At 32.8% G+C, this 27,517-nt stretch overlaps 5 protein-coding genes across 6 annotated transcripts; all 5 read left to right on the top strand.

The window, feature by feature from the left end:
• Positions 1–1,164: 1,164 nt before the first annotated feature.
• On the top strand, positions 1,165–2,548 carry LOC144562288 (putative disease resistance protein At3g14460). The gene has a single exon (XM_078311491.1). The coding sequence runs from the start codon at positions 1,370–1,372 to the stop codon at positions 2,546–2,548; it is 1,179 nt and encodes a 392-aa protein (XP_078167617.1). The 5' UTR covers positions 1,165–1,369.
• A 120-nt stretch (positions 2,549–2,668) lies between these two features.
• Positions 2,669–7,401, top strand: LOC144562276 (putative disease resistance protein At3g14460). 2 transcript variants are annotated; one of them, XM_078311483.1, is made up of 4 exons: positions 2,669–4,483; positions 4,562–5,123; positions 5,967–6,033; positions 7,088–7,401. In XM_078311483.1, exons 1-3 carry the CDS (start codon positions 2,669–2,671, stop codon positions 5,984–5,986), a joined length of 2,397 nt encoding a protein of 798 aa, XP_078167609.1. In that variant the 3' UTR covers positions 5,987–6,033; positions 7,088–7,401. The 2 variants fall into 2 exon arrangements, with proteins under 2 accessions (XP_078167609.1, XP_078167599.1); XM_078311473.1 differs by having other exon boundaries at positions 2,669–5,123.
• A 5,374-nt stretch (positions 7,402–12,775) lies between these two features.
• Positions 12,776–16,242, top strand: LOC144570374 (uncharacterized). The gene is made up of 11 exons (XM_078320425.1): positions 12,776–12,957; positions 13,291–13,350; positions 13,455–13,473; positions 13,588–13,655; positions 13,885–13,915; positions 14,266–14,333; positions 14,670–14,733; positions 14,843–14,902; positions 15,210–15,286; positions 15,778–15,873; positions 16,140–16,242. Exons 1-11 carry the CDS (start codon positions 12,776–12,778, stop codon positions 16,240–16,242), a joined length of 828 nt encoding a protein of 275 aa, XP_078176551.1.
• Positions 16,243–21,651: 5,409 nt separating this feature from the next.
• On the top strand, positions 21,652–22,606 carry LOC144570058 (monoterpene synthase 8, chloroplastic-like). Its single transcript, XM_078320409.1, has 3 exons — positions 21,652–21,863; positions 21,970–22,239; positions 22,595–22,606. The coding sequence occupies exons 1-3, from the start codon at positions 21,672–21,674 to the stop codon at positions 22,604–22,606; spliced, it is 474 nt and encodes a 157-aa protein (XP_078176535.1). The 5' UTR covers positions 21,652–21,671.
• Positions 22,607–23,420: 814 nt separating this feature from the next.
• On the top strand, positions 23,421–25,577 carry LOC144562330 (monoterpene synthase 7, chloroplastic-like). The gene is made up of 5 exons (XM_078311537.1): positions 23,421–23,809; positions 23,979–24,200; positions 24,291–24,429; positions 24,610–24,858; positions 25,130–25,577. Exons 1-5 carry the CDS (start codon positions 23,553–23,555, stop codon positions 25,418–25,420), a joined length of 1,158 nt encoding a protein of 385 aa, XP_078167663.1. The 5' UTR covers positions 23,421–23,552; the 3' UTR covers positions 25,421–25,577.
• The last annotated feature ends 1,940 nt before the right edge of the window (positions 25,578–27,517 follow it).

The raw sequence follows: 27,517 nt of genomic DNA, 5'->3' as shown, positions 1-27,517 counted from the left end.
CCTTTAAACCTGATTGTAAAATTGTAAAAATTGAAATAATGTGAGATCCGATATTACTCACACGGTAGAGTTGAGCACGATGCATCGCGTGGAGAGATGACGTCAAAAGTTATCGTTGCCGTCGTGCCTGTCACTGCCGTCGCCGAAATTTGAATAGAAAATCGAAGCGAGGAGAATCAAAGTAACAAGAGGCATCTGATTGATCAATAATACGCCAATAATATGCATATCTACGTAGATCAATAATACGCCAAAGGCGACTCATCTTTTGAGTCCAAAGACCAAATCTGATTGATGTTACAAACTGCGACCACTTGGTGCGTTTCAGTCGCTAGTGTTCTCATTAGAGTTAGAAATCGCGACAAAATAGAAAAGAGAAATTTAAAAGAGGAAGGAAATCGCCACAGCAGGAAGATAATCTGATCGGGAAGGAAATTTTTGAAAATGAGATTTAAAAAGGAAAGAGACGATCGAGAAGGAAGATTTAAATACGCGGAATCTGATAAGGTTTTGAATTTCCATTGGAATGTGAGGACCGAGTCTGTTAAAATCAGTTAAACGGAAGTGGATAAGGACTGTGGACAGATGGTGGACAAAGATCTTTTCTCTTTTTTATTAATACTCCGGCTTATTTTTTAATATACTTCGGTTTAATATAAAACAATTGCTTTAAATAAAAAATTAATATATTTCGATTTGACCGAAATATAACTGAATAAACCGAAATAATATTTTGGTTCGGTTGTAATTATAAATCGGTTCAGTTCGGTTCTATTTTTGAAACCAAATTATAACTTTGGTTTGTCTATTTCAGTTCAATTTCAACCGAATTGAACCGATGAACATCCCTATCCACCATGGACCATGTGGGCTCCAAAATGGGTGGGTAGTCAAGTCAATTGCCTGCTACATGTAACAGGGTACATTATCCTATGCAGCAAGCATACAGTAGCGAAGCGTGTGATTTTACCTTGTTCAGATACCACTTGAAATGACTTGATTGACTGGTGGGGCTTCGCCTCAACCTGCTACAATCTGTGTTGTACAGCATGGCCACGGAAAATCTATATTCACACGATAGATTAGTCCTTATCAGTGCTTTTTCGTATGAAGCAGCAGCACATGGAATGGAATCATTTACTGTTCGTCCTGGGAACACCTTTCTCTACGCCCAAGGGCTTTTTCTCAAAAAAAAAATACACCTTTCTCTTTTTGCCAAACCAGAACATACTTCTAATTCTACAGAAAATAAAAAGAGAAAAAAGGAAGAACCATTGAAGTCAATCCAATATCCCATATTACCATCTCATTTTGTACAATTCCTTTTCACTCTTCTTAACTTGTCTTAAATTTCTTCAGCTTTCTAGCCATGGTGGTTGAGCTCGCCCCCTTAGGGTGGTTGGCGTCCCCCTTGATCAAAATACTATTTGACAAAGCGCATCACTATCTCGGCACCGGCATCGACGAAAGAAGGAAGATACTTGCAGACATAGGACTTCCTTGCCTCTTTCTGGCGATTGAGAAAGCCGAAAAGAGCCCCAACAAGGAGAAGCTAGTGAACTGGCTCAGAAGGCTCAAGGTTGCATACTATGAGGCTGAGGATGCAATCGACCTATTCGAGTATGAACTACTTCAGCAGAAGGTAAAGAATGATAGAAAAACACTGAACAATGAGAGGAGAACACGAATTAGGTTACCATCCAAAATTGTACCCAGTCCTCTTAAGAATGCTAAGGTTAAGTTTAAAAATGCCGTATCTATTTTCTCCGGTCAAAAGATCAAGCTAAAGGGTTGTATAAACAAACTCATAGAAATTGCAAAGGAGGCGAACGAATTTCGTGATTTGTTAGAGGCCCATGAAAATGCTAGTGGTAGTGACCCTGATAGGGAAACAAACTCAGAGCCTCCCATCAGTGTTTTCAGTCGTAAGATTGATAAAGAAAACATAGTCAGCTTACTCACAAAAAAACCATCAAATTCTGAGCCAGGACCAAGAACTAGGCCAGCTATCCCTATAATTGTCATTACGGGTCGTTCTGGTGTTGGGAAAACTGCACTTGCCCAGTATGTATATAAACATATGGATGGACAAAATCATTTTGATATTCCTGTATGGGTGCATACCCGTCGCAAATTTAAGGCAAGTGATGTGATTCAGAATATGATAGAAATCATAAAGAAAAAAGAACATGCTAGTAATGATTATCCCTCTACATCTATTGAAGCTCTTTTCACAGAAATAAAAAGCATGTTAGGGTCTAAGAAACTTCTACTTGTGTTAGATGATTTTTGGAGTGATACTGAAGATTTTGTTGCGCAATGGGAGAATTTCATTAGTTGCTTATGTAGTTGCTCACCAGGGAGCAGTATTCTACTTACAACTCAATTCAAAAATGTTGCAGAGAAGGCCAACCTTCCCGGTGTTACGGATGTAAAGACATATTATTTAAAGGAGATGGAGGAGGATCAATTTTTGGAACTCTTTATGCACTATGCTTGGCGTAGCAATTCTCATTTGCAAAAAGAGGAATTCGAAAAAATAGGTTGAAAAATAGTTGTTAAGCTAAAAGGAGACCCTGGTGCGGCAAAGCTAGTGGGTCAACAGTTGAGTGGGAAAAACCTAAGGTATTGGGAGGAAGTAGCAGAAAAAGATTGGTTGGGAGATAACATGAAAGCAAGGATCTGGAGCTATCAACAGTTACCTCTAAATCTCCAACGTTGTTTTGCAATCTGTTGCTTATTTTCAAAAGGAAAGAGGCTCAAAAGAGATTTATTAATTAATTTGTGGATGGCTGAAGGTTTTATTACACCAATAGATAAGCATGACAGGTTGGAAGATACCGGTGAAAATTACTTGGATGAGCTCGTATCGAGGTTTTTTATTGAAAAAGTTGGAGTCGGAAAACAAAAGCGATATCAACTTCATGACCTGCTTCATGATCTTGCAGAGCGGGTTCAAGGAGATGATTTTATCAGAATAGACTCAACTAATTCCAGAGATGTTTCTTCCCACATAAGCAACATGTTATCTAGAAGTGAGAACATCCGTCACATCCTTTTGCCCTCAAGCATGATAAGCGAACTAAAAGAAAAAATATGCCTCATGAAAAATATCCGCACATTTTGGGTGAAACATGTTGGTGACATTGTCCCGATTAATGTATTGCAAGCGATATTGAAACACTTGGAAAAACTACGGGTGTTATATCTTTTCGTTTGTGTTGATGATTTGCCAGATTCCATTGGCAAGTTAAAACATCTCCGTTACCTCAGTATTAATGGCTATCAGCCTCTTAAGAAGATTCCTGATTCCATACGCAAACTTTACCACCTCCAAAAGCTTGACCTGATAAATTGTGAATCCCTACCCAAGGATTTTTGTGAACTCATTAGCTTGAGGAGGTTTGTTGCATGTAGGAAGACAATATCCCATATTTCTCATGTTGGAAGGCTGACATCCCTCCAAGGTCTTGATCATTTCATTGTAAGGAAGGAATGTGGGTATGAATTGCAACAACTAGAAAATTTAAATCAGCTTCGAGGAGAAATGTACATTGCAGGTCTTGAGAATGTGGGGAGTACAGAGGATGCTGTAAAGGCCCATATGCAAAATAAGAAATATCTCGAGGCACTAACATTTGAGTGGAATTCTAATGAAAGAGATACCGATGATGTTGCAGGTCTCTGTACTCAACATGTTGAATTATTAGAGGCATTGCAACCTCAACATAATATAAGTGATCTCACACTTAAAGGATTTGGAGGAGATAAATTTCCCAATTGGATGCTAAGTAAGAATTCACTAAACCATCTCACATCACTAGCATTAATGTGCTGTGATAAAATAGAAAAAATCTCATCCATTGAGGAATCACTTCCCAATTGTAAGAGTCTTATACTACAGAGGCTCAATAACCTTAAAGAAATACCTTCCCTTCCTCCAAACCTTACTTATTTAGAGATAGACGATCTCCCACAGCTTAGTTATTTCTCTGAGGATGATTTGTTGATGAACAATGAAAGATTCCTTGAGGTCATGAAGCAGATAAAAGATACCAGGTTGAACCAATATATTTTAATTTTTCTTCATCCTTTAATTTTGATTCATCAAGCAAGAATTTACAGTAAAAAGGAAGAGGGCAAGTTGGTTTTACCATCTTCAATCACTATCCTTAAGATATCCTCATGTAAGATTGCTAGTGATGCATTATCCATCTGCATACAATCCCTTGTTTCTCTTTCTAAACTGGAACTATCTAAAATTCAGATATTGACCTCTCTTCCTCCCAAGGAAGTCCTATGTTCATTGAAGAACCTCAAGTCTCTTATCATTAGACATTGCTATTTTCTCGGTTCCCTGGGAGGTATTGGAGCCTTAACCTCCTTGATAGAGCTCAAATTAAATGGCTGCATCATGTTGAACATATCAAATGATTCTTTGCCTTCCTCCTTGGAGAGGCTAGAATTCCAAGATTGCTCAAATGTTGAAGTACTTCTTGCCAAATCATATTTACCAGTACTACGTGCCCTTTATGTCGGTAATGTTGATTTGAATAACCAGATGGGAGTTTTACATGTTGGTGATCTGTCTTGTCTCAAGAGTCTGGATATAGTGGGATGGAATGGTAATTTGGAGGGATTTAATTCATTAACTGCGCTTAATTCCCTATTTGTGAAAAACTGCCCTGAGATCAATCTCTCATCTCCCTTGGCCAAGTACGCATCTGCACTTCCAGTGGTTGCAGTTGACAACCTGTTAGTATTGAAGTTGATACTATCAAATGAAACTATCTCCTCACTAGAAATTTTGGTAATTCGTTGCTTAGAAGGAGATTCCTTGGATGATGAGGTTTTACAGTCTCTTACCTCTCTTAAGTGTTTATACTTTAGTAATTGCAGTTTTACCCATCTGCAAAAGAACTTGAAAAATCTTGCATCTCTCGAGTATATGATACTAGGTAACTGTCCAAACCTATGTGAATTCGAATTGGAAGAACTACCCAAGAATCTTCGCGAGTTGCAGATTGAAAACTGTCCAAACCTTACAGAGAAGGTCAACAAGGGTGGCCCTTACCGGGTCAGGTTTCGTAAAGAAAAGACCATTGTGACATTTCCAACGGAAGGTAAGCTAATTTTGAGATCCCACATTAAACCACTTCTATTTTTAAATTTATTTCTTCTGTTTATTGATCAGTACATCATTTTCATGAGTCATATAGGGATCTAAACAAATATACATTGGCCCCCCTCTATCTTTCAATTGGGAGTTGTAAAGCGCACCTGTAATAATAAATATGAAAAGGGCCCAGGTACTTAAAATTAATAAAGGAGCATAATTGCCCAGATTTTGGCTGAAGCCATAACTAACAGAGGAGACAAGGCATCCTCCTGCTAGTATGGTTCAGCACTCATGAACAGTACCAGTGTAACAGACCTCTTTCCTTTTTCCTTTTTCATACTCTGATATATTTCTGGTTTGTTGGTATACCGTACTTATTCTTCTTGGCCTTTTATTTTAAATCTCATTGTGTTTGTTCCCATCTTGCAATTTCTATTCAGTAAACCAATTCTTTAATTCATTTTTGTGCCGGTGGATTTTCAGTCACAAATTCTCAAACATTTTTCTCCAAAGAAAAAGTATGAGAGTTATCTTTCCCAGTATAAACTATTTAATTTACACCAAATTTGTTTTCTTCAGAAAGAAAGGCCAAACAGCCCATTTTATTGCCATTATACTTTTATAGCAATCTTGTACCCCAACCATTACCATTTCAGAGCAATAACTTTCAGAACTTTTTTATTCATTTTTAAACTACTTTCGTTTACATAATTAAATATATATCTATTTTCACAAACACGTCCATGTAATAAGTAAAAGTATCAGAATGATACATTTACGTTGTTAGTAATTAATGCCGATGCTATAAGATGCTAATGTTTTCATCTCAACTTTGTTTCCCTTGCAGAAGAAGGGTATCGTTTTTAGGATGGACTCGTTTGCACAATCTCCAACTGTGATTTTTCCAACAAAAGGTAAGCTAATTTTGAGACCCCATGATTAAACACTTCTATTTTTAAATTTATTTCTTCTCTTTATTGATGGATAGATGAATATATAGCTCATTTTGATCAGTCATACAGGGATCTAAACAAATGTATTTAGACCTCTCCATCTTTTTGGTTCTCCAAAACACTTTAATTTCTATTGTTTAGCTTTATTACTGGAAATTTGATAGGAGTTTTAAACGTTACCTGTAATATTTTAATAAAACAATTTATTTGTACGGCCCTCGCTAGTACTTGGCATAAAGGAACATAATTGCCCAAATTTTGGCTGAAACCATAACTAGCAGAGGAGACAAGGCATGCATCCTAACGAACAGTACCAATGTACCTGGCCTCCTTTTCTTACAATCATTTGTACAAAACATTAATCAGTAGAAAGAAAAATGCCCAGTAAAGTCAGGACATCAAGCAGTGGGACCCGCCACCAATACCTTCAGTCATTGAATGTGCTAAAACAATTGGTATGGTTTAACAGTAATGAACAGTACCAATGTACCTGGCCTCTTTCCTTTTGCCATTTTCATGCTTAATTTGATTCCTTGCTTGTTGATATACGGTGCTTATACTATCAATTTAGTTTAATTCTCATTGTGTGTGTTTCGAACTTGCAACTTCTATTCAGTAAACCAATTCTTTTTGTTCCCATGAATTTTAGTCACATATTCTAGTACATTTTTCTCCAAGAGAAAAGTACAAAAGATTGTTCTTCCCAACAGAAATTATTTAATTTACAGAAAAATATTTTATTCCAACTATCTGCATTCAAGAGTACTACGAACAGTTAAAACCATTTTTATTCATTTTTGAACTTTCGTTTACATATTTCAATATGTCTACTTAAACAGACATGTCCATGTAACAAGTAAAAGCATGAGAAACAAAATATTTACGTATCTTTGTCAGTAATTAATGCTGGCATTGCAATATTTTTTTATAATTCATCTGATAGCCATAATTTTTTTCTACTCTGCTCATGCTATAAAATGCTAATATTTTCTTTTCAACTCTGTTTTTCTTGCAGAAGAAGGGAATCGTTTTTAGGCTGGCTTGTTTGCTCACTTTCTTCAATTTCTTCTCTGTTGTCTCTCCATATCTCCAATTGTCTCTCCATATCTTCAATTTTGACTAGTTCCCCAAAATTAAAAATAAAAGCACAAAAAAAAAAACTGAAAAACCAAAATAACAACAAAAAAAACCAAAAAAATAATCTCCTTTGATTATCTTTAAGAAGAAATTAGGTGCATCCATCTTTTTTAAGTCTTCACTCTCCCGAACATTTATTGTTGAGAGACTGTATAATTTTTATGTACCTGTTGAACTTGTTTGATGCTTTAATTGTTCTTGGCAAACTATAGAAAAAACCCAAAAAAAATAAAAAAAGCTAAAAGAAAAAAAAAACGAAAAAAGGAAAAAAAAATGGGAAAAATAGTGTACCCTAATTTAAGTCCGGGTGATACATTATAATGTATCACCCGGACTTAAATTAGTGTACACTATTTTTCCCATTTTTTTTTCCTTTTTTCGTTTTTTTTTCTTATCCCTTTTTTCATTTTTTTTGGGTTTTTTAATGCTCTATGTCCTTTTTATTTATATTTGGTATTTTTTTTGTGTGTTGTATGTTTAAGACTTGTTTCTTTGTTTTGAGTTTATCAACCGGTGCTAGTCACTTGATGCGGTGTGTATTGTCAGTTTACATTTGTGGATATATGTATGATATGACTGCTTGTTGATTTTTGTATGGGCCAAAGTTGGTTTGATATATTGTTGTTGTTTCTGGTTGTAAAAGATTGTGCTGATTGTATTGCTGCTTTAGCACCGATGTCATTGTAATTCTGACCTTCATTTTTTTCTTATTTTTTTATTGTTATGGTTTTAATAAAGATTTCTAAGGTTGTTTTCCTAACTGAAGCTTTGTTATAAGGAGTAATTAATTAATTTTCTTTAAAAGTCCTAGCACCAGTATGTCATAGTAATTTTGTCCTTATTTTGTGATTTTTTCTCTTTGCAAATGTTTCTGCTTAAAGTATTGATGCATGTTTAGTAGAACCGGTATGTCATTGTAATTTTGTCCTTATTTTTTTATTATTATTTTTGGTCACGTTTTTATTAAAAATTTCTGAGCTTGTTTTCCTAATTGAACCTTTTGCATTGAAGCAATAATTAATTTTCTTTGAAAGTCCCAGTGTACATTTGCTAATTATGATGTGGCATTATTAATGAAATCCATGCCTTTCTATGAAATTGCAAATTCTCCATGTCCAGTTTCTTCTTTTTCATTTGGTTACCAAAATTTTCTTTTTAGGAAGTAGCTATTATTTGTTTGGTTTTAGGGTTCTCTTGTAAGAACTGTGGTATTTTACGATTCTTCCTGGATAATAAAAGAAAAGAAAAAAAATCTGACATGAACTGTTACATAAACAATTCAGGGCCTTTTATGCCAACAGAAATAGTTCAATCTTCAATTTACAACGAAAGAAGCCCAGCCCAAAAAATTGTCAGCTATCTTTATTTTCGCCAAACCCAATTTCAGGGCCTGTTGAATGAACAACCCAAGCAATAAGATGGAAGTTTCATCTTATTTGCACACAAATTGTAATTTAAACTATTTAAAAACTAAACACAGCTAGTTCACTGATTATACAAAGATAAATTTCTTCTGCTTTCATTAAAGTTGGAAGGAATAACTTCTACAAAGAAACAGGCCTAACCCAAATCAGGGCCCAAATAATGAGCAATGGATCCACTCTAAATACAATTAATAACGGCCCAAATTGCATATTCTACCTAGTCCATATATTTATATAATTATCTTCTTTTTGGGTTACAAAATGCACATGGGCTCAGTCCAACAACAAAGTGAAAACGAACAAAGAAATATATGCATCCTTCCCTAACAGATTTTCTGGAGAAAGAAAGGTACCAGTTCCAGTGTATTGTTACCTTTCACTTCCAAATTAATTCCAAGAAGTCTGCCTTTCTCTTCCAAATCCATCCAAGAAGCCTACCTTATATATGGAGAAAGAAAGGTACTAGTTTCGCTGTTGCATGCGGTTCTGGGTTTATTAAATTCTTCAATGAGCTTCAGAATATTATTGTGTACCTCTATTAGTTCGACTCATGATTTTTGTGCCCGGTTTGTGCATATAACTATTGTCAATGTTGTAGATAAATTCTGATCAAATATTTTGTTTTAATGCAAATAATTCCCTATAAATATATATCTGTATGTCCAATACAAACCTATAAATATAATTATTTAATTTTGAACTTTATTTGAATTGATTTGGAAAAACTATTTTCAAGATTGTAAAGATAATCATTGTCAAGTGTCCCCTTTCAGTTTTAAAAAAAAAGGATAAAGAAAATAAATTTTTATCATTTTTAAATTTTGTGTCTCCAAGAGTTCGCTTTCCTCCATGTACATTAAATATGTATCATGAATTTGTATTATCTCGTATTCTCGTTGTCAGATGAGGATTTTGGGGGTCAATTAAGCATGTTTTTGTTTTCCTATTTGTAGGAAAGATGCTTTGATCCATTGGTTTTTTAGGAGAGATACTTTGAAGCCATGTGATTTTAGTTCTTCCAATTAGATATTTAGTAGTGATCATGTTTTATTTTTTATATATGAACTTGGTGTATATATGCCAGCAAATATATTATTAATAATAACTCCGAAGTTTTGGTAATTTCCAGTAAATCTTTCATTTCGATTCAAAACAGTAATTGAAAAGGTTTCCTTAAATCTGTTTGATTTTGGAATGAAAAAGTTAGATAAAAAAAACTGGATCTAAAATTACTTTTTTTACTGCAGTGTTTGCTTTTTCTTCTAGTAATTAAATTACCAAATACCGATACTAATACAATAGCATTTAAGAGGAAAAAAAATTAAAAAAACGACTTTGCAGTCCTTAAAATATACTATAGTATTGTTTGATTATAAGTTTTAAATTGTTTGAAAAAGATTACATGTCTTTGAAATCAACTCAAAAGTAATAGAGGTTTCAATGAAGGAACTAAAAAATGACTATAGTCCTACAATTATTTCAACTGGTACCACATGCAATCTCGAGAGAAGTCAAATCCATCGTTTACATTATTCACAAGCACATAGAGAGATTATGAAAAGAGAATAGTCTAGCGTACTACGCGTAATTTATAATTTTACCTTGAAGCAAATTAATAACGGTCTCTCAAAACTAATAGCTTACACATTGAAAATAGCAATAAAATTTAATTAGGTCAACGAACCATCTATATTAAGAAATTTCTGTTTTTATTTTTTCCTTAAATGCATCCTTACCTAATAAGTTATGAAAAAAAATTCTTATTCAAATTTTTCTTATCAAATATAAAACTAATTAATGAAGTAATTAAACACATAACAATGTTTCATTAACACTCCTGCAAAAATGCAACATGAAAGAAGCCCAACATTAGACTGAAGACCGGTTTGAGGAAAATTTTCCATTGGGTTTAACTTTTGCGTGCATCGCAAAGAAAATGAAGAACAAAATCCCTTGCTTGTAATTTCTTCGAGGAAATGTGTCATGCTAACTGACAATTAAAGGAATATTCATGGGAAGAAATGATGCACTGGTAGGTTTAGGAAATTTAAACCATTCCATTACAGAGGCCTACATAGACGGGTTATGAGAAGAAAACTTAAAATCTTGAGCCAACAAGATGCAAAATTGGGATTCGACTCTGATGTTCTTCAAATGGGATAACATGACTCTTTATTTCCAATTTAACCATTTATCTTTATTGAGATACACGCATGAAAAAATTCAATGGCTAAATTTGGAATAAGAGAGTCCTATCCCATTTGAAGAACAACAGAGCTGGATCCACAAAATTGGACCCAAAAGTTAGTCACATAGGGAATTGTGAGAAAGAATTATATTTTCTCAAATACGATGATATTATTAGTTTTGAGAGAATTTTTATATTTATTGTTCACACATTTAACAAAATTTGTCAACACCACTATTGTCACATGCCATTTTTCGATAACCTTTTTTGGGTAAGTCAATTGATAAAAATAGGGGTGGACAAAATTAGAATATATTATGTGGTCATTCCCAATTTGTTATGTGATTATTTTTGGTATGACAATTTAATTTTGGAAAGAGTTGCTATTTTTCACCTGTTTAAAGTTGGCTATAGTATTTTTATCAAAAGTTCACCAAAAATGAAATGAAAAAGGGTTTCTATTTTTAACATATAAAATTTTATATAAGTGGAAGGAATGGTCAATTAGCATTGTATTGGTGATACATCAGTGAATCTGTGAAGAAAGGTGATTTTGATTCTTGTTCAGAAAACTACTATTATATTTCATAGGTGAGTTCTTCAATAATTTTTATTGCTTTAGCTTTTAGTCAGAACTTTTTTGTTTCCTCCACTTGAAACTTGTTATTTTTTTATTAAATTGACAAACATTTGATATAAGTTTGATTTTTTACATCATAGTTTTTATTCTTTTTTCTACATAAAAAGTTCTTGTTTATATTTTGTGCAAGGAAATTCAACTTCTATTCTAATTAAAACACAGACAAAATAGGAAACACAAAAAAATAAATTAGTCCATACGTACAAGTTTTTCTATTGGTAATATGTTTTATCGTGTTGATCTTTTGCTGTAGAAAATCCGGTAGAAAATCCCATTTTTATCCGATATAAGACTGTTTTTCTATAGTAGTGGGTAATTTTTAAAGATCCAAAAAAAAGTTGAGATGTTTATTTTTACTTAAATTGGTAACTCCTTATTTTCCTAATTAGTCCCTGATCTTCATTATTCTCAACATTATCAATCAATTAGCGTTGGGAAACAACAAAATTAGCGGTTACAAGCTTTTGATTGTTGGAAAATTTTACAGTTTTTAATTTTTACCGTGAAGCAAATTAAAAACGGGCTGCTTATAATTAAATAGAGTTTGTATCATCTATATATTGTAGTGAAAGAGAAAATAGCAATAAAATTGATCAATTAGCTCAATCAAATATCCATATCAAGAAATTTATGTTCTGCTGGATTTATATGAAATAATTAACATTTAAAGGAGTTCTAAGGAAGTAACACCAAATCGGTACTTATGGCATGACACTGTGGAGTTAATTAATAAAATATTTTCCTTTATGAGAGTATGAGAATTGAGAGCCCTCCTGCACAAAAAAATATTTATCTGGATTTTCGTATATGTGAGCTCTTGTGCACAAAAAATATTATCTAAATAAAGATTTTTTTTTTTAATTTAATTTGATAATTAAGCCCTTACCAACAGCAATAAATAACTAGATAATTTTGGAGACGCCAAAAATGTATGTTAATTTAAAACATAATAAAATGACAAAAATACCTTTTGAGTTGCTCCAGTTGGCGTGCTTTTGAGAGTTTTGTTATATATATTTTTATTCACCTGGATTTAGTGTTTATTTGTGATGTTCTAAAGATGATTTTTATTGCTACCTTTGTTCTGCTTAGTTGCTTAAAACAGAAATTATATATTCAATTTATTCAAGATGGTGAAGTATATATTACCTAATTTGTGCCTTGTTCTTATTCAAAATTATCATTAATAAGGAATAATGATATAATAAGCTTGTTCCGTCTCATTAAATCTAATTTGTCATAAGAGATAAATGAAATTATTTATATTATCTGAGAATTAGGTTGCTAATTACATTTTTTTTATAATTTAATAGGATGGGTCGAAATAAGAGGGAACTCGGGCCTGTGGAACCCAGCGAACGAAAGAACTTCTATAGAAAGAGGAAACTTGGCTATGCAAAGAAGGCGAATGACATATCCATTTTATGCGATAGCCCAGTTCTTGCCCTCTCGTTTAGTCCTGATGGGAAGGCAGATCTTGTCTTAGGACCTAATACGTACGTAACCTCTAATTCCTTTTCCATTGTCTTTTATTTTGCATATATATGTTTAGTCCTTATTTACATGATAATTTGTTGAAAGAATAAGAATTCCTTTTTGTTGTCTTAATGGAACAATTGGAGCATAATTATATTGTGAGCCTTTTACAAAGTATTACTAAGTGCTGGTATCAGTTATTAGATTTTTGTTCTGTTGATAATATCACATATATGTTTATTGCTTTGTTTTGCAAAGGAGAACAAGTAGAACTGATTTGGATGAATGAGAATATTGGAAAATCATTTCAGGATTAAAATTATCTGAATATTTTTTTTGTATTCTTTTTTCAGCAATTTTGAGGACATGGTAAACAGGTTTGTTAATTTGAGTCCAAAAGAGAGATATGAGAGGTATGTTAGTCATTGCATTCTTTTAAAGTTGCTACTTACATTTTTTTCTATTAACATTTTTTTTTCTTTTCATATTATTGATGTGTTCTAATATGGATGAGCAGTAAGCTGGAAGGTATTAAGGTAGGCATAGTAAACCCTAGTTCTCTCATTATTTTTTATTTTTATTTTTTCCATTAATTTTTGTTATTTAACTAAAATTAATCTAATATAAACATTCTTACTTTACGTAAATAGGCTTTAAAAAAAGCCTTCAAGGATGACAAAGAGCATGTAATCGATGAACAATACCTCATGAATCTTGGGTAATTAAATAGTTTTATTCTTTATTTTTTTCAATTAGTTGACAACAACTTGTGCTCCATAAATATATACCAGTTTGGTCTGATCAATACCGATGCAAGTGGTATACTATTGTGTCCGTTTGAGAAATGTTTTGTCTTCATTTCATGTTACATCTTTGTCTAATGGTTGTTAATAAATTATGTGTCAATTCAATCAAATCTTATACATCCTTTTAATGGTCTATTTCAGGCGACCCGGAACCTCTCGTGCCATCCAGCAGGTACTATGATCTACTTCTTTTTCTTAATTACCTTGTGAGAAAAGCATTCCGAATTAAGATAGGTAGAAAATCACTTGAGCTAAAAATTCTACACCATCTGAATTAATGAAGTGATTTTCTATCTTTTTTTTTTTTAAAAAAAAATTCTAAAAAATGTAAAACTTGGTCAGATGTTTTCATATAGATCATGTTTAATGGCCCAAATCAACTATTTAAACTTTAAAAATAGAGATATGAATCCATAGCAAGGGTCAACCCATAATATGCATATTACAGTACCCTCACTCTAATTGTGTAATTGTGTATTCCTTTTTTTGCTCTCTTTTTAGGTGTTGACTCTTTCTTTACAGGGCCAGCAGAGTTCTATTAACATGGAAGAGGAAATACAACGAAGGCAAAATTTGTGTGCCCAGCTTGTGTAATAATTTCACCAAACTTAATTATCTTTTTTTTTATTTTAATATGTTTGAATGACAACAATGGAGTGCACTTTTTATTAAACAGTTGAAAAATAGTAGTTTCACTAATTGTTTGTGTTTTGTTATGTGTGTATTGGTATAACCTAATAACAAATTGGGGTTTAGTTGATTGGATTGTCAACAATGTAGTGCACTATTGGTTTTAGTTTCTAAACTGAAGCAAAACAGGGCCTAATGGTACTTCATTTCAAGTAATAGTTACGTTTCGATGGAATAATCTGTGGTTAAGGAAAGACTAACTTTAACATTTTTTTGCGAATTCTCTCTATGAATAGCAATGAACGATTGAACATCAGGGAAGCTATCCGCCAAGCTGGAATCCTGCTGAAAGCAAAGAGGGTGCATACATTTTAAATGAAACTACACAAATCATCTTTTATTTCTCTCTATAATTTGAGTTACTGAGCTACAAAAGATTGATTCTTTGTTCTTTTTTCTGAACAATCAGATAGAGATATCTAAGCTCAGAGAAGCCAGAGCCAGAGCCTCTCAAGATTCAACTAACCAGGTAATATGTCACTTCACTGTACAACTAGTATGCACTAGTGCAGGAGACCTGCTCTAAGGACTAAGGGCCAGAAAGTGTTCCTTTAGGCATTACTAAAGTTTTCTTCTTTTTTTCAGAACAATTATCTTACCAGATTTGGGTATCTAGTTTGTTTGCATATGTAATTTAGCATTATAGCTAAATTGAGACTAAATTTTGTTAGTAAAGACTACATTTTACTTTTGATAGAAAAACACACCATGGAACCAACTTAATTTCATTATAATTTTGTGCAAATAATAAATCTGACTTCTAATTGTAATACCAGGCGGCGATGAACCATTCGGGACCCCTAAATGGCAATATGATGATGAACCACAGAACCAACTTGCTTCAGTCAAACATGTACTTATTTTTGCATTTCTTTCCTTCTTTATTTCTTTATCTAACCTCAGAGGCAGAGGGACGTTCACAGTATAGGGTTCCATCGACCCCCATTCATTTTCAAAAACTCATAGATATGTAAAATTGTCCATAATTCATAACATGAAAATTTTATATGATTGACCCCCGTGATATTCACATTTTCATAGCTTGAAAGTTTTGCTCCTCCCCTAGTTCAACATATACACCCGTAAAAAGTTAAAAAAAAAAAAATGACACATACTCCACTTTTTTGTGAAAAGATTCCCCATTTGAAAATAATGGCAAAATTATTCATCTCCCTTTCCTCGATTATTGCTTCACCGTGCTTAATAATTGTTGAGAATCAAGGGGGTGGTTCAGTTGCTTTTACGGGAGTCAGGTGTTGGTGTTATTCTGTCTTCTGTGAACATTTTTGGTATTATAATTTTTTAAGTGATTATGTATAACTGTGTGATTGTGCCTTATTGTAGCGTACAAACTGTACCAAGTGTGAGAAATTGCCCTACAAATGACAGTAACATGCTGCCTGGACAAATTGAGGATGGTCTGAAGAACCTTTCTCTGAGGTAAAAAATAAAACCTAGCTGTATTTCTTACCCCAAATATGCAAAATGAGCCCTTCTTCAATACTCCCTTCCTCATGCTTAGATTTAACATTATATATTTATATCTCAATGGGTAAATTGAACTCCCGAGTCCTGCATATGCTGGATACTTGTGCCACATTGCATGAATAGGTACCAGATATGAGAATCTCAGGTCTAGGCTACCAACTAGAAATAGTTTATTACTCGTGTTCTAACAATTTTTTTTATTATATGGTGTTACATAGGAATTCGGATAGCAACTCAGACCCACTCTTTGGTCTCATAATGGGAGAGCCCCCGGAAGATATATTCTCTTCTCTGGATGACCTCATCCATTATGACAATTGATGTTCCCATCAACCTGGTAATTAAGCTCAGTTTCTGCATTTTTCTTGCTTGGATGTAATTTGTCTGTGTCCTTGCAGAAGTTGAAACCTCAAGCTTTTGTCCTTCCAAAGCAATTGAGGTAAAATGAAAGGAACAGATTGTACCAGCATCCAGCCAATTTGTTTTCAGATACTAGGTTTCAGGTTTGGTTTTGCCCTGTCAAATGTTATAGGTTGGCTCTGCATCTGGATTGGTCCATTGACTCCATTCCATGTCAAATTTTATAGATTTGGTTGTTTTGGGGATGGCTCTTGTTTCTACCTCTACCTCTTGGACCATATGAACAATGTCCATTTTATCTCCAGAAAACATAAATATCTTGTAAACCTCAATCGTTACAACTATATGAAAACATAATTATATAATTATGTCTTTTCTCTCTCATTGCAGCTCCAGGATGTCAACTGCTGATGGATCTAACTATGCGCAGTGACTTGAATGTGCGATGCAACAAAAAACCTATTATTTACTGTTTAATTATTCATTTTCTGTAACTATAATTATGCATGATATTTGTCTCAAGGTCGTCAAATCAATCCAAACACTTTGTATTGAGTATAGAACATGCGACCTTCTATGCCGAGGCAATATTTCAATTTATTATCCAAGGTGTGATTGTTGTTATTTTAGCTATAATTTCGCATGAATTAAAATGGTTGTTTGAGTACTGGTATGACTGAATGTCACACACTCATCCATCTTTCTTCTGTAATTATTTCCTACTAAGCTGCTTAGAAAATTCATGTCATTATTTGTAAGAGACAATTCGATATTTATTTGCTTTTTATTAATTATAAGACATGGATTTATTATCTTTCTGGACTACCTACGTATTTATTTTTCTTAATCTTTACCCTTATTGAGATACTTATTTTTTTTTTCATGAATATGTAATAAAATAACAAGTACCTCAATAATGCATGCGGCACTTCTTGTAAGATCAGATGACAGGCTTTTACACTGATAGCATCCATAAAAAAGGAAAGGCAAACTCATCAGATTTACAAGGAAAAAAATTAGAAATAAATAAAGGGCATTGATTATTATTAATTTCCATGTTCTCAAGTATTAAGTTTAATTGTTTGAATATAGAGCTATAATTACATTGTACTATAATAGTGTTAATTTTGAACTAGTATGGTAAGAATCATACATTAACAAGGGCTAATCAAATGTATCAAGATGAAACATGTATATATCTCGAGCTGAGAAAAATGTATGAATTATAGACTCGTCTAGTCTGATTAAAAAAAAAAAAAAAGTCAAGAGAATGGTAATAATTATAGTGTTCAAATTCTCTGTACCAATATAATATATTTATAAAAGTTAAGGATTACAAATATGGAAAGGCTATTTATTGTCATTAGGGCTTAGAATCACATTATTATACTATGTTTTGTCATATATTCCTTTATATTAGCTCTCTATTTATCGAATGCATGTTACTATTAGGAAAAAAAATTGATATCATTAGAAAAAGACTTCTTTGGACTAATGGTACCGCTGGGAGAAGGAAACATCATCTTATTAAATGGTCGAATGCATGTTTACCCAAAAATTATGGGGGCTTAGTGTATTAGATCTTAATTATATAAATATTATTTTGTTGGCTAAATGGTGGTTTTGATTTAAAGATTTCACTGTCAATGATAAATCAAAATCAATTCTTATTGCTAAATATGATTCTACTGGTTTAGCTTCTAATATATTATCTTCATTTTGGGTTAGTATTTTAGATCTTGCAGAAATATTTAATTTGCATATTAATAGGATTGTAACTGATGGTAGTGATACTTCCTTTTGGTTAGATAGATGGCATGGCAATTGCTCTTTATTTTGTGTCTTCTCTAATCTCTTTAGAATTACATCTAATCCATCTATTACTGTATATATCTACAATGTTCTCTAATTTATTATTTAGTTTGCAATTTAACAGGCAATTAACGATGATTATTCTCATGAATGGAAACAACTTTTTAAAAAAAAAATCTTTTCACGCTTTATATTCAGCTCAGCCGGATAGTATACATTGAAGATGGACTTCTTCAGGTCTTTTTACTGTTCACTCTCTTTATAAATGACTTTCAATTAGGGGTATTCCAAACCATATTTTCAATACTTATGGAAGGCTAAGATTTCTCTTAAGATCAAAGTTTTTGTTTGGTTATTTGGACATGATAAAATTCTTACGAAATGCAACTTACGTACTAGAGGTTGGCAAGGTAATATAAACTATCCATTTTGTGGTGCCCTTGAGACTGTACATCACCTATTTGTTGTTTTCGTATTTATTTCTACTTTGTGGTCTTGGATTGGTAATCATAACAATTTTGTTTTTAATTGCACACAAGTGCCTGACCTTTGGAATTTTGATTATTATATACCTTTAAAAGATTCATTGATTATGCCTTTTGATGTTTTTCCATTGACTCAGATAAGACCCTAATAGTGATATCAGATACAGACTCTCAGGACAGAGCCAGCTCCCTTATGGTTTTAGACGGGGTCCCTTCTTTTTGTTTATGAGAGTCGGATGACAGGGACATCTATGATGCCATTGATGAGGTAGCTGGATTATTATCTCCTAATTGGTCTTTAGTTGATACTACCTCCTCTTCCACTAGTGTGGTTGCTATAAGTGATTGATATTAGTGAATTTAGTGAAATTAGTTTGATTACATTTTCTAATATGCTATTTTGATTTGTGGTTGGCTGATACTAGATAGTTGTTGTTCCATTAGTTCAGAATAATTGAATTTTTATACTATACCTATGTTGTTTCGTAATGAAATAGGTGGAATTCCACTTTTGCAACAACAAAAAAACACTGTCACAAAATCTTGTAAAAGTGTCTTGAACAATTTAGCAGTTCCCCTTGGAATAATTGGATGCCCCATATGCGACATTGATAAAATTTTCATTAAAGTGATGGTTAAATAATCAACAACTGAGATATAGGAAATAATTGAGATGTTATGAGATGATTGATTATTTAATCATGCATGTTTGGTACAAGAAAGCATGAATAAGAAAAATCTTTGAGAATAAAAGAACCCACGTGATTTAAAAAAATTGATTCTCATCTCATGCTTAGAAAAAGAAAAAAAGGAGAAGGTGAAACAAGGTGGAGTCCTAACCTTTCTCCATAGTTTGAAAAGGGAAAGATGATGTGAAATAAGAGAGATTGCACCTCCATTATCCAATAAACATTCTTTCTTTTTTGGTATAAAATATAAATAAAATAAAAAATCACGGTCAATTAAACATCTCTACGGTTTTTTATAAATGTTTAAAATTACATTTGAAGAGATATTAGGTTTGTTTGTCAAGTAATCATTTAACATATATAAATAGGAGTCTATAATTATGGCAGATATAGTTTGATTAAATAATACTTAATTCTTAACATAAAAAAGTGTAGTTTGATTAATTAAGCCCACATATTCACTATTTTTGGATTATGAACCGTTAATTCTGAGATCGAATGCTCCATGACAGGGAACCACAACAAATGTATGAACAATTCTTGCCACCATTTTGGTACAATTTTTGCCACCAATTTGGTAAAATGTACGAAAAATTCTGGTGAAATTTAATTGGTACTATTGGTTTACAAAACCGTTAGTACAATTCTGACATTAGCTAGGTAATTAAAAATTGGTTAAATTTTTGCTATTATTTTGGTACAATGTTGACACTTTTGGTACAATTTGCCAACCATTCTCGTAGAATTTGGTACGATTAATTTGTTCACAAAATTGTGAGTACAATTTTAGTATATATTTGATTAATTGTACTTTCTAAAATATTAAACATAATTAATTTGAGTTTTGAGTATATTTAATATATATTTCAGCTATATTGGATAAATATGTAAGTTATTATAATTTAGAATGGAAAATATGTAATTATAGAATTTAAAATGGTAAATACATAATTTCAAAAAAAATTAGTGGTATATATGAAATTCCCCCTGAACTCTTCCCTAGTCTCAACCAGAGGAGTTCCCAAGTGAAGAAGAGTGGGACGCAGTGGTGGTTGTTGCGATACAGTCGATTGCTAGCGTAGAGGATGTCGAAGAGGAAATTGACTTCGAGTCATGGTTCTTCAAAGAACCAGTTGAAGAATCGGTCGAGGAGGAGACCGGAGTTGTTACGTGCGCGGTGGGTGATAAGGAGAAGCCACAAGAGAGCACCGAGATGGAGGCCATCACCAAGAAGAGTGGTGATGATGGGATGATACAAATGAGTGTCACTGTTGTGGAGAAAACTGCAAGATGGGAGTTATTGGAAGGAGATGCAGCTCGTTAGGTGATCTGTGAAGAGAAGAAAACCTGATGACGACTTGTGCCAAGGCAACGTGAGAAGAAGATTTCAGAACCATCTCTTATGAAGATAACTATTCTTGAAGACCAACCGCAAATGTCTAAGAAACTTCAAGTTCATAAAATTAAAAGAATCAATAAGAAGCATGACAACCCATGTTAACGCATAATATCGAATATCAAGACAATACTAAGTTGGTGCCGAGGAGAAGTGTTGAAGTCAGCATCATCTTGGTGCATATCAAAAGAATAAATGGCAACACCAAGGCCCAAGTCCAATTTGTCCTTCTAGATTATTCAAGAATCACTATAACCGACTTAAAATTCTCTTTTCTAATAGTCTATATTTTAAAGCTTCTAGACATTTGTATATCATATATATTTAGAGTGAGAGAACAAATTCTTGTGAGAGTGAGAGAACAAACAAATGAAATTCTTGTACTCCCCTTTCCAATAGAAGAAATTTTAATAACCCAACCATATGTGTTTCTTATTATTATTATTTATTTATTTTGTATTACTGACGCCCGTAGACAATAAGGGGGCGATGTTAACTGCAGCGAGAAAGTCATTTCAAGAAAAGGTAATCAATTACATGTAGGTGGATGGTCTCCATCAGTACGAAATCCATCTTTCTAAATATATATATATAGTCTGTATATATATATATATATTTAGAAAGATGGATTTCGTATTGATGGAGACCATTTGTGAATATATATATATAGTCTTCTACTCAAATATATATAGTCTGATCCACTTGTATGGCCACGTGTAAGTGAGTTGTTACGTACACAATCAGATTGCACATACATGTTTCCTATTTTCCGTGGTGGCGATGTTAACTGCGGCGTGAAAAGTCATTTAAAAATTAAGAAAGGAAATCAATGACATTTTGGTGCATGGCTTCCGTCATTATCAAATCTTTTGTTCCTAATTCCTAATTATATAGTATGATCCTGGTGGACCATGTGTAGGGGAGTTGTTCTGTAATCAGAGACTATATCTATAAATGGAAGAGGGGTCTAGCAATCTGAAATTAATTTAATTACATCTCCTTGCATAAATGGCTCTATGCTTAGCAGTTCCATCTTTCATCCCGGTTAGCATTCGCCACACACAGATGAGAGTGCTTTCATGTCGGTTCCGTATTTACGCAAATTTACAGTCTCCAGGGCTTGAGCGACGGTCGGGACACTATCCACCGACCATATGGAATGATAACTTCATACAGTCGTTAGATACTGGAGATGAACATGTAAGCAAATTAACATCTGTAAGAAACCGCTCATGAAGTTTAGTTGTATTTAAAGAACACATTCTGTTTGTTTTTGTTGTTTTTGTTTTTGTTTTTGTACATGAAGGAGGTTAAAAACATGGAAAGAGTAAGCCAGCTCAAGAAAGAGGTGACTCAAATGATACAAAAGGAAGAGTTGCTCAGGGATAAATTAGAGCTTGTTGATGCCTTACAACAGCTCGGAGTCGCATATCATTTCATGGACGAGATAAACTGCGTGATTACTAACATCCATGAATCAGTGGATCATATTTCTCCATCTGCAATGCTTGATGACCTTTATGAAGTATCACTTCTTTTCAGATTGTTGTGGATGCATGGATTTAGTGACAGGAAGGTATATATTTTTGTATCTTTATATATTCCTAAGAAAAGGTTCAGTTGTCAACTATTCTATATTTCACTTCGACAATTAGCGATTCAACTTTAAATATATGAGATAATATTGGAAACACATTAATTTAGTGGTTGTTAGTTATTTTCTTTATATATATGAAGTGCTGTTAGTGTTGCAAAATATGGAGAACTGGCCTTTTGTCTCATGGTAAAAATCAATGTTCTTTCAATTGGGAGATTTTAAGTTTAAAACCCGAGCGAGAACCATTTGTAGATGTTTAAAAAAAATTGCAAAATATGTTTTCAATCTCACATATAACATTTTCACTTTAAAGATGGAAATTGGATTTATACAGGAGGATATGTGATCAGTTTTACAGTGTTCTAAATAGCGCACTATAGCATATTCGGACCATAAACCCTAAGCTATGAGACAAAAGTGCGCTATTTTAGCTACGACCTCTATAGCGGTAATAGCGGTCCGCTATTTGCGCTATAGCGCACGCTATGTTATATAGGCTATTATTTAAAGATCGATCCAAACTGAATTTTTTTAAGAATAACTTTGTTCAAGGTCCAGATTATTTTTGCTTTTAAATATAAAAGAATAGATAGTTTATTCTATGATGCTTAGTTTAATAGAAAAAGATATATAGTTTATGTCATGATGCTTAGGTTATTTTGAATGGAAAAATATTGATTTATGATATTATTAAGGATATTTTGAATAGAAATTTGGACTTTGTACTAATTCAATATGTATATTCTAATTTCTTAATCAATTTTGTGTTACTTATCGCTCTATGTGACTTTAGATAATGTTGATAATTAGTAGATATATAAAACATAATTTTTAAAACAAAAAACACTATGTAAGATAGATTTCGCTATAGCTATGCTATTCGCGGTAACTTTTTTTTAGCCTTTCCGCGATAACGCAATAATCGCAATTTAAAACTTTTACATAATTTTGGTGTTTCTAAATAATTTGTTTTTAAGTTGAAAGATGAAAGTCAAGCTTTTGAGCTTTGAATATTCACAAGAAATTATCAGTCCGGTATTAAACTTCATTCTCCTATACAAAAATTTTTATCACCTTAGTCACTAGACTAAATGTTGATCCTTAGGTTTACATATTTACTTTAATTTGAAAATATGTGCCTTATATCACAAGTACACAAACTTTGAGCAGATATATTCAATAGTTACTTCGACGACAAAGGAAACTTCAAAGCAAAGCTATCAGACATTAAAGAGATAATCAGTTTGTACCAGGCTTCTTTTCATGCGAAAGAAGGAGAAGAGACATTGGAGATGGCCAGGCACTTCACAACCAAATACCTAACAAATTTTTTCAAGTGCTCTAAGTATGATAATTCCAGGCTAAAAGAACAAGTTGCCCATGCACTGGAGCTCCCTCTGAATTGGAGGATAAAAAGGCTGCACAATCGCTGGTTTATCGAGCAATACAAGATGGACGAGCATAGCAAACCTGCACTGAGGGAACTGTCTGTTTTGGATTTTAATTTATTTCAAAACTTATACAGGAAAGAACTAAAGCAAGTATCAAGGTACATATCAATAATTATATATAAATATATAATTCATGATTCAATTTAATCCCTGTTTTATTCTACGGCTATTAAAAAAATGGCAAAGTATACACGTGTTTTACTTTGAGAAAGCTTTATTTGTATGTATATATCTTTTTAAATTTCTTTTCACTTTTTCTTTGTCCAGATGGTGGACTGACTTGGGGCTTTATGAAAAACTACCATTTATTCGCGACAGGCTCGTTGAGAACTACTTGTGGGGAGAAGGCTATGCTTCTGATCAGCCAAAGAATTCAAGTTATAGAATAGCAATGGCACAATCAAACTGCCTGATTACAACACTTGATGATATCTATGATGTTTATGGGTCATTGGATGAACTTGAGATCTTTACTAAAGCCATCGAACAGTAAGTGATTTATGGGTATAACTTGTATTTTGATTCATTCTGAATAATATATAGGCTATTTCAATTATTAATCATAATTTTCTTTTCAAGATGGGATGTCACTGCTACAGAGGGGCTTCCCGAAATCTTTCGCATGTGCATTGTAGCTCTCTTTAATACTGTCCAAGATCAGGGTAATGAAGTCTTAAGAGAAAAAGGGCTTTGTGTTTTTCCATATCTAAGGCGAGCGGTAATTAATTAATCCATATTACAGTTATTTCTTTCTGCACGATTTGGTTACCATCTGATCATTAAAAAATATAATGGAAATGAAGGCTGACTGAGACATATACACTTGCATTAATCATGGATTCAGTGGTGAAAATCACTTGTTTTTATTGTACATTTATTGTTTGAAATAATTTGGCAGTGGAAAGATCTATGCAAAGCCTACCTAGTGGAAGCAAGGTGGTACCACAATGGATATGCACCAACATTGGAGGAGTACCTTGAGAACGCATGGTTGTCCATTACAGGTCACATAGTACTTTCCTATGCCTACTGTATAAACGATTATGTTACTGCTAAAGATCTAGAGCAGATCTCATCTGGTTATCCCGACATTTTTCGATATGCATCGATGAACCTACGACTTTATGACGACTTAGGAACGTCCACTGTAAGTGCACTAAAATAATATATACGCATAGAACAAGGTAATAACAATTAATTTTAAGTTGTTGCCCAAATAATTTTGGGGGCATATAACCAACCGGGTGATTAGTTCCTATTCTTTCAAAATGACAAAGACAACCTGAAAAGAATATATTTTAATTTTTTTTATGAAAAACCTGAAAAGAAGAAATCAATTTCTTGTATTAATTAATTATAATTATACACTGCGTTTCAAAACATTTTTCTTGCATTACTGATCACAATTCTAATTATAGGACGAGATAGAGCGGGGGGATACCGACAAATCCATTCAATGTTATATGCGAGACAAAAGTGTCACAGAATCTGTTGCTCGACAAGGAATAAAGGAGCTGATTTGGAAAAACTGGAAATCACTCAATGGTGAAGTTGTCAGCAATTCTGCCTTTGAGAAGTCCATCAATGATGTTGCTTTCAATATCCCATGCACGGCACAAGGCTTTTACCAAGTTGGAGATGGATTTGGCAAGCCCGGCAGTCATACCAAGGAACTAGTAACCAAAATATTGCTTGAACCAGTTAATTAAATGCATGTGTTCTTTTCTTCTTTGCTTTGCTATTTTCTTAATTTCTTTCTTTATTATTTCTTTCATACCTGTAATTTTACTTTCTGCTTGTACCACCATGTTGGCATGTTGTTGATATTTCATTCTGAATGTAATGATGATAAGCTTTTGTAATAAATGCGTGATGTTTTTGATGTTCACTTTCTTATTCAGTAATTATGTAAAAAGATTTTGCAAACTAGTGCTTTATTATGTCTAGTTGATATATCAAACTACTTAAATTCATGTATGCAAGTGGTGCCATGTAACAACATATCATTGAAATTATCAACGAGAAAAATTGAGAGTTTTAAGCACAAGTAACAATACTAAATTAGTGACGCTGTGGTCTCTCCTCTCACCATCTATTTATAGCAGTTTGATTTTGCAGGGTGTTAGATATAGCAGACTCATGTTTGGCATGATATACTAAGGAGAAAGTTTTTGGTATTTACTATGTAGAGATATTTTAGGAAGGAGTTATTTATAAGTTCCTCCTTTTAGAGATTTTATGTTGTTATAAATAAATAATTTTTACTCTATGTAATATGTAATATGAAGTCAAGAAATACAATTAAGTTTTTTCATAAAATTACGTCTTTTGTTTCTCTTGTAATTATGGCATTTCTTTATAAAATCCTAATATATAGTACAATTAATGCATGGTGTGGATTAGTCCGTAATATATATATATATATATATATATACAGTTTTTTTTACTATATTTTTACATAGGTAGAAAATTTAGACCATTTACAAGTAATGATTTTCGATAGCTAAAAAACTTGCAAATTCTTTTATTAAATATATAAAACTTAGTCTGCAAGTTCATTTTCATATGAAGATCATGTTGAATGGTTTAAATGGACGTACTGCTTGATCTTTGAAAACTTGAATATTGATCCATAGTATGGGCTAATCCACACTATGCATGGTACCATAGTCTCACTCTACTCTTTGAAAACTTAGTCTGCAAGTACAGACTAATATTTTAGTAGTGAAAGAGATCTAATACATTTTGGTGGAAAATCACGTTCTATCAACGATGTTCACCTACTCATATAAATTCAAAAGACGTGTCACGTATTTTAATTTATAATCTATAAAAACTTTCTACACACTCTACTTTTACTAAATTATATTTAACCCTCCTCACATTTAACTCTAATTTAAATTGCATTTACAGGAACTGACAACGAGATAAACAAAAGTTAGGATAGTCCACGGATTGTACGGAATCATACGGTATTGGGGAGGCTGTAGGGTCTCTGACTTAGCGGATTTTCTTGATTTTTCACCATTTCCCATGTTATGCACTTTATATGAGGTGTTGCATACTCCATTTAATGTCCCATTTTTACGTCCTACTTAGAAATCACCTAAATATAACATTTTTGCTCTGATTTTGCCCTATAAACACAACTTTCTCCAAAACTTGCCAAAATGACCTAAAAACACATTTGCGGTAAATAAATCGGAAAAAATACTACTTTGTATTCTATTTTAGTCATTTTCTGAAAGAAAAAATAGTGATTAATTTTCACTATACATTTTGGCTTCATCACACCACAAGCTTAAACTTTTGTTTGTCATCGATGAAACAACAAGCTATGCATGGTAGGGTCATACAAAAGATAATTTTTATTTGGAGCTCAGTGTATTGTGGCATTTATTGATATTAATTGGCCATGCCAGCATGCAAGTTTTCTTTGCTGAATTCAAAGAGGACTGCTCAAGTAGGTCCGTGAATATATTGTACAAGGCTTATGCCAAGTCGTTAGGAGGAAGGGAATATGATGAAGTTTTTTATAAATTATTTTAATGTATTTATTTTTATTTTAATGTATTTACTTTTTAACTTTGTTCTAAAATAATTTGAAATTTTGAAAGTTATGCATGTATTATACAATTTGTTTGGCTGACAAATAAACTATATAATACAGATTATGAAGTAACGCAATTTTGTGGTCAAATGGCAAATTGCACACATTTTGGGACTAAATAGTTTCTTCAAATAAAAACTAAAATACTCACTCATTTCTTTTGCATATTTTGGGCCGAGTAAAATATTGGGCTTTA

This window comes from Carex rostrata, chromosome 1, assembly GCF_964058835.1.
Source record: "Carex rostrata chromosome 1, lpCarRost1.2, whole genome shotgun sequence".
In the NCBI taxonomy this organism is placed as follows: Eukaryota; Viridiplantae; Streptophyta; class Magnoliopsida; order Poales; family Cyperaceae; genus Carex; species Carex rostrata.
The sequence above is the reverse complement of the archived record's forward strand: the minus strand, read 5'-3'. Positions and strand labels throughout refer to the sequence as shown.

What these genes read in the sequence shown, in the direction of transcription:
- LOC144562276 (XM_078311473.1), top strand. Translation starts at nt 2,669, where the DNA reads ATGAAAGCAAGGATCTGGAGCTATCAACAGTTACCTCTAAATCTCCAA. An exon ending in TGTGACATTTCCAACGGAAG is followed by an intron (nt 5,124 to 5,966) that starts GTAAGCTAATTT and finishes TTTCCCTTGCAG; the next exon opens with AAGAAGGGTATCGTTTTTAG.
- LOC144570058 (XM_078320409.1), top strand. Translation starts at nt 21,672, where the DNA reads ATGGCTCTATGCTTAGCAGTTCCATCTTTCATCCCGGTTAGCATTCGC. An exon ending in TAGATACTGGAGATGAACAT is followed by an intron (nt 21,864 to 21,969) that starts GTAAGCAAATTA and finishes TTGTACATGAAG; the next exon opens with GAGGTTAAAAACATGGAAAG.
- LOC144562330 (XM_078311537.1), top strand. Translation starts at nt 23,553, where the DNA reads ATGGCCAGGCACTTCACAACCAAATACCTAACAAATTTTTTCAAGTGC. An exon ending in TTTACTAAAGCCATCGAACA is followed by an intron (nt 24,201 to 24,290) that starts GTAAGTGATTTA and finishes TTTCTTTTCAAG; the next exon opens with ATGGGATGTCACTGCTACAG. An exon ending in ACGACTTAGGAACGTCCACT is followed by an intron (nt 24,859 to 25,129) that starts GTAAGTGCACTA and finishes TTCTAATTATAG; the next exon opens with GACGAGATAGAGCGGGGGGA.
- LOC144570374 (XM_078320425.1), top strand. Translation starts at nt 12,776, where the DNA reads ATGGGTCGAAATAAGAGGGAACTCGGGCCTGTGGAACCCAGCGAACGA. An exon ending in CTTGTCTTAGGACCTAATAC is followed by an intron (nt 12,958 to 13,290) that starts GTACGTAACCTC and finishes TTCTTTTTTCAG; the next exon opens with CAATTTTGAGGACATGGTAA. An exon ending in TCCTGCTGAAAGCAAAGAGG is followed by an intron (nt 14,734 to 14,842) that starts GTGCATACATTT and finishes CTGAACAATCAG; the next exon opens with ATAGAGATATCTAAGCTCAG.
- LOC144562288 (XM_078311491.1), top strand. Translation starts at nt 1,370, where the DNA reads ATGGTGGTTGAGCTCGCCCCCTTAGGGTGGTTGGCGTCCCCCTTGATC.